Here is a 12,208-nt window from a genome sequence, read left to right as displayed (position 1 = left end):
CCTAAAATGTTCCAAGTACAAGTCCCTGAGGGTTCACGTTGACACCTGCCTTGCAATTTCATCCATCACTATAGCTGTTCTTCATCTCTCAAACCTTTCGCTGAGGTAGAAACGATGTTCTCCCTGTCTTGCTCATTCGTTCCAGGATGGAGGCTGGATTAGACGAGGGAGATGCTTGAAGCAGAGCCTGAACATCTAGCTCATTGAAATAGTCCACTAAAGCTGTCCAAAGGGGCAAGAGGAAAATTTTGAGGTTTTTATGTACTCCTGTGTATGCTACTTAGAGTTGGTGCAGACAAAATAAACACTGAGGATGCTGTACACGTTTAAGGATGTGTGGAACATTTTTCACCAGAGACACATTCGGAATTGTCTTCGGAAGAGCGTGGCGAACTTGAAGCCCTGCAGTTTCCAATGTTTGGGTAACTTGTAAATTAACCATGCCAAAAGACTCTTTTGGAGTGCGAACAGCAGTAAATATAAACTCTAAATTGTGAATGAATGCATCGCCGTCTGACCGAGTGAACCCGTGGACCCGCGCACCCGCGAACACACAGGGACGCCAACATAGTCCTCCCACCGCGAGACTCCCGAACTCTGAGGGCAAAAGAACCACATTGCCCATAAGGTCCCGCGCGGCGGGCCGGCGCTCCCGCGGGGCATCCTGGGAAACGTAGTTCGCGCGTTCCTTAAATGGCCCACGCTCCAGGCCGCGGGAGACCTACCCGCACCAGCATGGCTGCGCCCATTTGGGACGTGTATGGTTGTTTCGAATGTGGGTCTGAGCCGGCTCGTGGGGCTGGGCTTTAGGCAGTAAGTGGGGCTGGCAGCTGGGGTTCTCGGGATGGGGACGTGGGAGGCGCAGGGACGCTGTGGGCCGCACGCCAGAGGCGGGCGAGGCGAGGGGCTGCCTCGGCGGCCTCGGGACGCCGCGCGCGTCGGGTCAGCTGTACGCGGCCGCGGGGACCGTCTACTTTTTGCGCCCCTGGGCCCGGTGGTGGCTTAGAGGGCTGGAGGCCTGGCCTCCGCCGCGGCGTGGGGCAGACCGGCATCCAGACCACATTCTCGAGGCCAGACCTTCAAGCTCCATTTTTTGTGCTTTTTTTTTTTTTTTTTGAGGAACGGGTTGAAAAGGAATATATTGCATTTCAGCGCTTCCTGCTCCTTAGGAACTGTGCTAGGCGCTTTGCGTGTCTCATCTCCAAGTGACCCTCCTCCACACTCGAGGTGAGACCTTGAGCGGGTCCTGCAGGTCCCCACAGCTAAGGTTAGCATCACTGGACACAGAGTGGCGGGCCTTTGGGCTCGTTGGTTTTCATGGCAGTCTTTTTTTCCCAGTGAACCTCCTTCCGGCTCTTTAGCTTTGGGACCATGTACTAAACTGCTGTAAAGATTAGTTTGTTCTCTTTGCTTCCTCTGAGTGTCATAATCTGGTCCAAGAAGTGTGAGAAGCTGAGATTTCAGGAAGCGGTTGGTGGCCCCCAGGCCCTTACCAACTCTCAGACTCTAGGATTGGCTTTGCCACCCCAGCAGTAGATGAGGTGTAATGAGGGGTTTTCTTTGTTTTTTCACCATGCCTTTTTTAAAAAGCAGCTATTCTTTATTGTGAGCCAAACCCTGTGCACCAAGTGCCTTTCTTAAGTCTCTCATTTGGTTTAAGGGACCCTGCATGGTAGTGGGTATTCCATTTTACATAAGAGAACACAGATTAGTTAACTTGCCTGTGGTCCCCCAGGTAGTGTGGAGCAAGGATGAGAAAATCCAGGTCTTGCAGTCTCCAAAGCCCAAACTACTGGATAAACTTTCTGATGGAAGTATAAGATTGGGAGATGTGTGGTAAACTTGTTTTATAAATAAAAGCATTTGTATAACATGTCATATTTTTTTAAAGGTAGGATCTAGTTTCACAATGTTTGGGGATCTATTTGAAGAAGATTATTCCAGTGTGTCAAATTATCAGTATGGAAAAGAAAAGAAATTAAAGACCAAAACCTTGGAGCCACCAGCTCCTAGGGAATTCACAAATTTAAGCGGAATAAGAAATCAGGGTGGAACCTGTTACCTCAATTCCCTCCTTCAGACTCTTCATTTCACACCTGAATTCAGAGGTATGCTGTATTACATGCTTTTGATTAATAACATGTACCTTTGTCTTTACGTGTAATCAATTATGCAAGATTACAAATTACCTCAAATGTGTATTCCCCAGTATGCGTTTCTTGTGGCTAAGGTAAGAAATGTTCATCCTCTCTGTAGGGAAATGTGAAACTTAAATTATCTTAAATTCATTCTGTGCAAGCACAGTAATTTTTAGTAACAAAAAATAAGGCAATGGATTTCTTTTCTAATTCTAATTTAAAATACAACATAAAGACAATTTTGCCAGCCTTCATTACTGTTATGCTATTTGTATTTTTGAGTTTTAAAATTTCTCTAAAGTAATAAACATTCCCGCCAGAGTTACCCAAAACAATTCTGTCCTGCCTTTTAGAATGGCGATGGGGCATCACATTATTGATATAGTCCACAGTCATTTATCTGCAATTCTGAAATCCAGAATGTTACAACAGCCTGGTTTGAACTGGTTTGGGGTCAGAACCTGACCTAATGTGAGGCTGTTTATAGTCTTAGTTATCTCACTTTGGTGGTTATTCATACATTTATTACAGGAGTATTAACTCCTTGATTAATGGATGCTGTTTATCCCAAACCCTGCTGGGGATAAAATGTTAATGTACTATGACCCTTTCTTATTACCTTTGTAAAATCTGGAAATTCCAGAGACCCAAGATGTTAGATAAGGGACTGTGTATAAGAAACAGAAACCCATTCATGTTAGCTCAATTAAAAGGGGGATTTACCAACCACTACAGGAAGCCAGCCTGACCTCGTTGGAGCCTTGATTTCTTGCCCCTGTTTTTCTCTCTGTTTGTCCCATTCCCGTCTCTGCAAACTAGCTTCCTCCACGAGGGTCTTAGTCTTTCTGATCCCTTTATTTCAGTATAAACTTAACCTTCCCATGGTCCTGACTGGGGCCTTCAGCCACAGAGCTGCATGAGTGGCTCAGCTCTCCACAGCGTCTGCTTATACTGAGGACAAACAACCTGGCTCATCCTGTATCCAATATCTCATCCCTCTTCCCGTCACTACCAAATTTAGCAAATTTTTTAACATTTTTCTGTTGCTTCTAAGCTTAGAAAGCCTTCCTGCCTCCAGAGATTTGGTAAATATTTACCATTATCCCCTTCCCAGGGCCATTCTAATGGATTAAGCTGCATGTGGAATTTCAGAGTGGTGACATTTGTCCTTGACTCCATTCTCTCCATAAAAATATCTCCCTAATATATTCAGTTATTCCACCATTAGAAATTTTCAACACACATTTCGATAGATTACTGAGGAGAGTTAAAGTTTTCCAAGTTTTAATATAGTTGAAGTAGAAAAGTAGCTTTAACAAGGGACTACGAAAGGTGATTGGTGGGCAAGTGGTCCAGGTCATAGAGAGGGCCACTGAGCAAGGATAGGGCTGAATGGAGAAGGCCATCAAGCAAGAGCCCAGGCCATCTTATTCTCAGCAAAGGAGATCACTGGCCAAGCACATGGGCTTGTATCTTCACGTGGCCTGATGCATTCCCTATAAGGCTTTGCAGGAATCCTGACGCTTATTGAAGGGGTAAGAATTGGCAGAGTGCTGGCAGGGAGAATAATTCTGGAACTTTTTGGGACAGTTTCTTATGTAGGGCTGGATTGGGTTCTACTGTACTAGTTCATGGTGGCTGAGATAGTGGGAAATAATTGTAAAAGTCCTTGTATGGTTTTATGCTTTAACTTTTATGTTTATAGTTCATTTTCTTCCCAGTTCCTGCCAGAAGGGAGGAATATAACATTCATAACCAAGGCAGCAGTGGTTTCCAGAGAGAGACAGTATCCATGCCATCCTTTGTCTTCCTAGAGTAGATCAGTTTCCTGGTAGGAGTTCCCATCTAGTTGGAATACAGACTTCCCGTAAGATTCTGATATACCCCAGTGGGGGGCATGCCTAGACTTAAGAGTATAAAACAGTTGTGAAGACTGGCTCTGGGTTACCAACTTACTTTTCCAGGTAAGGTCACTACCATCTGTTATTACCCTTAACACAGAAAAGACATTCTTATACCCAAAAAAGTAAGGGCATTGAGAGTTAAAGGTGGCCTTTCTCTCAAAACGGTGGTTGGAAGCCTCAAATGTGGATTGTGGATGAACACACATGACACTATTATATATTGTATATTTCCTCATGTGGTTTTTGGGACCCATTGCCATAGGCAGTAGGAAGCCATCAAAGATTTCTGATATTACTGTTTTTACTTTTATAAGCATAGTTTTCCTTTTATTGATCTTCTGTACTGAAACCTTAGCATGCCTCTTCATATAGAGTCGGTGGTTAAAGGTAATGTTATCAGGAAGTAAAATGTGTAGAGTAACAGTATAAATACTGCCACAGTCATATTTCTGAATCTTTAACTGATTTTATTTACTGGAGACTTTGGCTTTCTAAAACCGTTTTTTAAAATGAAATAACATCATTTATATCTCTGTTTCTACATTTTGTTTAGAAGCTTTATTTTCCCTTGGCCCAGAAGAACTTGGTTCATTTGAGGATAAGGACAAACCTGATGCAAAGGTATTAAATCTGTGATTTATAGGGTCTTTTTTTGGAGTATTAAAGAAATGTTTTTTTAAGGAAGGAATTAATTCCTTATTCATAGAGATTCATAATTTTATTTATTACCAAATATTAATCTTTATTTTCAAGAAGTGACTTGGCCTATGTGCCCGAATGAATGGAATCTTCCTTCCAAAAAATAATTACCTCAAATATAGTGCTGCTACTGCTTTATAAACCTTGCTTGGTCAAGAAGATATTTGCAACTAGCCCACACTAGCCTACCGGAAAATCTACTTAATGAGCAGATTTATAACAGCAACAGAAAAATAAAGACTGGTGTTCTTTCAGTTTGATATTCTGGAAATAAGCAGAGTGAGGAATTTGTTTATTATGAGTGCGTATCTAATCTTGTTCTTTCTGGCTCTAAATACCATTCAGAAGTTTATTGCTTTCGGGCTAAAATCTGTGCTTCTTAATAGGAGTCTTCTGTGATCTGGCCCAGCTCTTCTCAAACTACCTGTGATGCAAAGAGCCAATTTTTGTCTATTTCCTTTTATTCCCAGTCTCTTGCAGATCATACATGGGGGGACAACGTCAAATTGCCATAAAAGTGTCGAAAGTCTTATTCTTGCTTTAGATAGGACATCCAGTCTCCCCATAAGGCTCTGAACATCCTTCTCTCCTGCCCTAACCCTCCCCACACCAAATAAAGCAGGAAGACGATGAGGCAGGTGCAGACTCCATGGCGGGTGGGAGTCGTGACCGGAATTTTCCTTACAGGGAGTGGGTGTCTATCTGAGAGGTTTCAGAGGAGTGAACAAGCAGACACTGAAATGATTGGCAGCAGTCAGTTGGGTGGTTTCTTAAGGGCTATGTGGGTGTTCATACTGATTGTACTGTGTCAAGGTAGAAAACTCCAGAGAGCTAAAACTTTTTGGATTGGATTAGAATTTTAAAAGAAAAGCGAATCTTACTTCCCCCTATGTGATAGTTTTAAACTTCCTCCGGATTGAACTGAATGAACTAGGAAAGAAGAGAAAACTCATTTGCAGTTCTTTTAAAACACCCCAACTGACGTGAACAGATTTCATTTAGAAATGCGTTTGCTTCTCGATCAGGTTCGGATCATACCCTTACAGTTACAGCGGTTGTTTGCCCAGCTTCTTGTCTTGGACCAGGACGCAGCGTCCACAGCAGACCTCACTGACAGCTTCGGGTGGACCAGCAATGAGGTACGAAGGTCAGCTCCTCCAAGGAACCAAGTTACCAGCAATGAAGAGTAAACACTGGTTTAATGACATTATCTAACTTCCTTTAATTTTGTCTTAAGAGTCTGAAGAAATAGTTCAAATTCTTATTTCTCATGTTCAGTAACTACAAGCTAGAGATATATTTCTAGACACTTGTGCTGTGAATGGGTATGATTTGGCATGGGAGAGAGGGTTGTGGATAGAGGGAGAAGTAGAACTGGCTTTTACAGTTTCTACCCTTCGTATAGTCTAGTTGGGATACAACATCTACTACACGGAAATTGCCATTTGTGTAACAAACTGCTGATCAGCTCGAAAACCTGACTGGCAATAATTCTGTGACTGCCTTTGTGATGTGTTTCTGTGTTTGGGTCTGGGTATTCTCATTGGAACACTCGCTTGAAGCAAAAGGGTGAACATGTTCTTGGCGGGTCTTTTTATTTTCCCTGTCCCACTTTTCTCCAGTCTCTCCTCCTTTTCCTCCTGTATGTGGACATTTTCTGAATTTCTGTTGACATTTCTAAAGGGTACATCACTATATGCAAACACTAAACATGTCAGCAGTGAATAAAGGTGCTTTTCGTCAATATTGATGAGCTGCGATTTTTTTTTTTTTTATGGACTAGATGTATTCTTGCAACAGAGAGGTGTGGGGACTATCACAGAATTTAAAGAGGCAGTGACCAGATAACGTTATATTGCCTTCAAAATAAACTTTCCACTCTGGTCTTCTAATGAGGAACACGCCTAAACCAGATGATGCTGTGAGATTGAAGAGGTAGGGCTTAGGCTTTGAAGAAAATGGGGTATCATGCAGTTAAATTTCTGGTGTAGGGCAGGTGCTTAGGGTTACTTCCTTGTTCCTTCCTTGTTTTAAAAATGGCCGCTCTGCTGAGCTACAATTCACAGGCTGGAAGGTTCACTCTTGAGGGTACATGTCGCACTTGTGTGGACACTCACAGAGTTGTACAGCCGTCACAACAGTCCCTTTCAGAACATTTTCATCACCCCAAAAAGAAACCCCATACCCAGTAGCAGTCACCCTCCCCACCAGACCCTGGCAACCACCATCTCCTTTCTACCTTCCCAGATTTGCCTGTTCTGGGTATTTCACAGAAATGAAATTATGTGATATGAAATCTTCTGAAACTAGCTTCTTTCCCTTAAAATCGTGTTTCCAAGATTCAGGCATGTTATAGTATGTATCAGCACTCCACCCCTTTTTATTGCCAAGTAATATCCTGCTGGAGGGATGGGCCGTGTTGTTTTTTTTAATCTCCTCATCAGCTGATGCTTTTTCCTTTTTGATCCTGAGCGTCTACTGAGATGCTGATTTCACACCCTTAAAGCAGCGAAACCCTTATTTATTAATCTCTAAATAAAATCTCTCAGGAAACCCACTAGGACTGGTAGAGAGGAACTCAGAGGCGCCTAGGCGCCTTTGCCAAACTTAGAATTGTTCAGGAACAGCGTGAAAACGTGCACCGGTTCCCTTCAGAGGCAGTGATCATGAGTTGAAAAACAAGAAAAAAGATCCTGAGGCCCACTTCTCTCTCCAGCTTCCCTCCACTTTATCAGCTGCTTTTCATGCGACACTTTCTTTAAAATTGTCTTCCTTCGTGGTCTCTACTTCACCTTTCATTTGTTCTCTGCCTCCTTTCTGCCTTTCTGGTCAAAGTCACTCATGACATCCATGTGCCAGGTTCTAGGAGACACTTCTCTGCTCTCAGCAGCACTCACCCCACCCCCCATCAAAGCTCCAGTTCCCACTGGTTCCTGTGACCTCATCTTCTGGTCCTCCCCACCCCCGCTCTTCCTCCTCTGCTCTGCTTCTGAGTGTTGGTGGCCCCCTTGGCTCCGGTGTATCCATTGTTCTTAAAGCGTCCGGTCTGTTCCCACATAGTTGCCTGACTCGTGGGGTGAAGCGAGTGCCACCAGAATTTTTCTCATCTCTGTGTTACTTGGTCCGTATATGCAAGCAGTAAATTCTGGTTCTTTTCAAATGCTGGTAAGTCGGATCCCCTGATAGAAGTGAGATTGTGCCGTGCATACTCTGCAAGCTCTTAGAGACTGCTCTGTGCCTATTGTGTTCTTCCCTCTTCTCTTTCTGTGGCGTGGCCATGGGTGTGGTTTTCCACAAGAATAAAAGCACTTTCCTGTTTCAAGTGAGTTGAGTTGTATGTACACACTGAACAGTCCCTGTTCATGTTTCATTTTGGAGTGAAAGTAAAAGTAGTGGTGATCTCTTCCCCTGGTCCCGGTTTGTTTAGCTTAGTCATCCTTAATATTTGATCAAGACTTACCTTTGGATTTCTAAATAAATCTTGTGTTTTTTAACTAATACCTCTTTAAAAATCTGTTTTGAAAAATCTGAAGCACAAAATTCCATTTAAAAGTTACCTGTTTTATAGGAAATGAGGCAACATGATGTGCAGGAACTGAATCGAATTCTCTTTAGTGCTTTGGAAACCTCTTTAGTCGGGACCTCCGGCCATGACCTCATCAATCGTCTGTATCATGGAACCGTTGTTAACCAGGTTGTTTGTAAAGAGTGTAAGAATGTCAGTGAAAAGCAGGTGAATATGCAAGCGTGTTGTAATAATAAGTCATAAGTTCTGATGCACATAATTAAATTTGTGATCTGTAATACCACATGAGGAGCAAAGTGTTTATTACTAGAAATGACCTTATCATGTTTTTTTTCTTTTACTCTAACTACGCTTCAGTCCTAAATTTGTAATCCACATTTCTTCGTATAAACTGAAAGAAACAAATGTCTTAAAGCATAGCTTCAGATATTTAGAAAATAAATTTGGGGGATGTTTATAGGTAGAGGTCTGTGTCCTCATGAGAAAGCCAATATCATGGTTGGTGGGGACAAAAGGGAAGTAATAAAAATAGAGAACAGTAAGGAATGTTTACAGTAACAAACATGTATAATTAAATACTGGATTTCATTTATGAATGTCCTTCAGAAAGTTCATTTATATGTGTGAGCTTATGTTGTCCATTTAATCTCATTGGAAATTAGAAATTTGCTCATGAGATGGAATAATCTCCACTTGCTCTATAAATCTTGTGCAGCACATGATTACATCACTGAACAGTTGTCCTTAATAAAAATCTCCTTTTTTGTTATGGCAAGAGTTAAAGAAAATTGCTGTGTTTGTATGAGTAAAAAATTAAATACCATTTTCTAAATTTTGCATTAATTGCTTTTTTGGATACATATATGTATTCTTTTTCTGCTTTTAATGAAAGAGTTGGGGATGAAAAATACTTTTTGGTTCTTTTTGCCTGTGCTCCTAGAGGGTTTGGTCAGCCTAGTTTAGAAATATTAAGACAATGTGTGTCTGGATTACCATATGATTAACTTAACCATTCTATAATAATTCACAAAGAAATTTTGAGAAATAAATGTATGAAGGCACATAGTAAATTATCAACATTAACTTTTCATATATACATATTATAAATTGCATATAAGTGTTGTTTGTATTACTTTAGATTTCCACCATGAATCAGTTAGAACTCATTAGTTTCCAGTCCCTGTAATAACCCTTTACAGTAATGCTAGTGCACACACACACACACACACACACACACACACACACACACACACAAAACTGAATGATTTAAGCATTCCAGATTTTAAGTGTTTATTACTATAAGTAAATTACAATTCAATTGCAGTTGTAGTAGATTCGATGGACTCCTGTTTGCAAAATACTGTCCTCTTAATTTTCATAAAAATACCTTTTTAGGGGCACCTGGGTGGCTCAGTGGGTTAAAGCCTCTGCCTTCGGCTCAGGTCATGATCTCAGGGTCCTGGGATCGAGCCCTATATCAGGCTCTCTGCTCAGCAGGGAGCCTGCTTCCCCCTCTCTCACTCAGCCTGCCTCTCTGCCTACTTGTGATCTCTATCTGTAAATAAATAAATAAAATCTTTAAAAAAAAAAATACCTTTTTATCCTGGCTCAAAAAATTTTTTTCTTACGACTTCTTGGTACATCAGCTGCAGCAAAAGAGGAGGAGGAAGTGGGGTTTACACTAGGGACTCTGGCCCTGTCCACGGCTAAGACAGAACTGGTAAATACCGCACACTTCTCGGTTCAGATGTGTGTTCAGTGGTTTTAGTTCCTGCTAAAATAGGTTTTATTATAGCTATACCGAACTTAAGGAAACCTGGACGTATTTTAAGCCAAATTATAATTTGATTTAGGATAATTTTGTGTGGTGAATTTCACCGTATCTTATCGGGAGGTCTGTATCTTCATACAATACAGTGTTTTAGGGAAAAGTTATGTTATTCCCAGTCTATGTAGGAGTTGGTGATGTGTTCGTGAACCACTGCAAAATTGTTTTTTCATATTATGTTTGTGTGTATTTCAGGAAGACTTCTTAGATCTAACAGTAGCAGTCAAAAACGTGTCAGGTTTGGAAGATGCCCTCTGGACCATGTTTGTAGAAGAGGAAGTGTTTGACTGTGACAACTTATACCACTGTGGGACTTGTGACAGGCTGGTTAAAGCCACAAAGGTAAGACAGCTACCTGCCTTCTCCCAGGGGGCCAGTTAGTACCTGGTAGCATGAAGGTTTGCCAAGTGAAGTCTGCTTGTATGAGAAAGTCTGGAAGATACACGTGAACCTCTTCACTGGAACTAAGGATTGAAAAGACATTTATATTCTGCATATATCTGTATTTTTATTTTTTGCGATCAAGAATTTTTTTAAGCTTTCAACCCAACAGTTCTCTCGATTTCTTTTTGTCCCAGGAAAAAATTTATGTGTACCTCAGTGTTTCTTTTTTTTTTTTTACCTCAGTGTTTCTTAAATATACCTTTTTTAAATAAACCCCCTGTATCCTGGCTTTTTGCAGAGTAACATTAGGAAGAAGGTGATAGGGTTTTTATTGCTGCCAAGGAGCTCATCGAGCTTTGCTTTCTTTGCTTACTACCATGAAAACAGACAGCTTTGTTTTCTGTACACGGAGTTACTTGACTGGATAGATACACGCTTCCCAACTAGCTAGTCTAGTATGCCCCTTCTGCCTCCCTCAGTGGGAAATACTCATCTTGCCAGTTAAAGGGCTTGACAGGGTACCACTGGGTTTCTTACTAAAGGATGCGAGGGGGACAACTGTTAGAAACTATTCCACTGCTGCCAGATGATGTGATGGGCTCTCCAGTCCGTTGTTAGTGAGCACCCACTTATAGAGCTACCACAAAAGATGGGTCTTTGCAATCATCTGTAACAGAGCACCATTCCTAGAGCTGACAGTTACGGAATTTTCCGTGAAACAGAATGAGGGCTGATTCACCTAACATACAGTGTTGATTTAGATCCTGGTGGTTGTAAGTGAGAATGTAGTAAAAAACAAACAAAAAACTCCATGCCTGTAGCTTTCACAGTAAGGTTGGGAAACCAGGGTAATTTTACATTGTTTAATGTGTATCTCCATCCAGGCTTTGCCTTGTTGTGACACGCAAATGGAGACGTTTATCTTCTGCTTATCTATTTTGTATTTCACGTTTGGTGTTAAAACTACAATCTAATAAACATGAAATTCAGGAGATGAAAAGTATTAGAAGGATACTTAAACACATTCTTAATTTTGGTTGAACTTAATTTGCACATTAGTAAAATAAGAACCATTAGCTCAACAAAAGCAGTTCTTGGCATGTACTTTTTAGGTTACTGGTTTAATTCTGTTTCAGTGGAAATTTTTTCATCTCAATACCTTTAAAATTGCATCCTTAATTTCCATTTGGGTGTGACACCTAACGTAGGTTTTCTTATTCTGAACAGACTTTTCTCAGCCATAGTATAGATGAGCTCAGGTTTTTTAGATGTATTTTTTTTTTTTAAGATTTTATTTATTTATTTGACAGAGATCACAAGTAGTCAGAGAGGCAGGCGGGGGGTGGGGGGAGCAGGCTCCCCGCCGAGCAGAGAGCCCGATGCGGGGCTCGATCCAAGGACCACTGGGATCATGACCTGAGCTGAAGGCAGAGGCTTTAACCCACTGAGCCACCCAGGCGCCCCAGATATATTTTTTTTTTAACGTGTTGGAGTTACATTGCTGTTTTTTAATCCCCAATTTGTGGAATTGTTTTAAATTTCTCTTTAGGAATGTTAGATACTTATATGTAAGGATAATATTATAATTAAGGATGATTTTATAGATGGAAAGGATTTTTTTGCCACCCCCTACCCAACATACCATTAGTACTAAGGACTTGGAGAAAGCTGATGACTTTTAAATAAAAAGCAGCTTCACCTAGTGTTTTGTTTTAAAGCAAGGAAATTT

The 12,208-nt window shown here is 41.3% G+C and overlaps 1 protein-coding gene across 5 annotated transcripts in view; it reads left to right on the top strand.

Annotated features, from left to right (window-relative positions):
- The first annotated feature begins 988 nt into the window (after positions 1 to 988).
- The window catches only part of LOC111145971 (ubiquitin specific peptidase 40), a 75,969-nt gene continuing 64,749 nt past the window's right edge, over positions 989 to 12,208 (top strand). For 2 of the 5 annotated variants that reach the window (XM_022501323.1, XM_022501347.1), the window contains exons 1-6: positions 990 to 1,227; positions 1,892 to 2,108; positions 4,596 to 4,663; positions 5,767 to 5,880; positions 8,310 to 8,474; positions 10,291 to 10,437. In XM_022501323.1, coding sequence (XP_022357031.1) covers positions 1,910 to 2,108; positions 4,596 to 4,663; positions 5,767 to 5,880; positions 8,310 to 8,474; positions 10,291 to 10,437 — 693 coding nt within the window. In that variant the 5' untranslated portion in view covers positions 990 to 1,227; positions 1,892 to 1,909. Of the gene's footprint in view, positions 1,228 to 1,885; positions 2,109 to 4,595; positions 4,664 to 5,766; positions 5,881 to 8,309; positions 8,475 to 10,290; positions 10,438 to 12,208 lie in introns of those variants that run through there. The other 3 variants (XM_022501331.1, XM_022501316.1, XM_022501339.1) reach the window with 3 other exon arrangements.

The sequence above is a fragment of the Enhydra lutris genome, unplaced genomic scaffold (assembly GCF_002288905.1).
Source record: "Enhydra lutris kenyoni isolate GAN:26980312 unplaced genomic scaffold, ASM228890v2 scaffoldscaffold1, whole genome shotgun sequence".
Lineage (NCBI taxonomy): Eukaryota > Metazoa > Chordata > Mammalia > Carnivora > Mustelidae > Enhydra > Enhydra lutris.
This window is presented reverse-complemented; position numbering and strand designations above follow the sequence as displayed.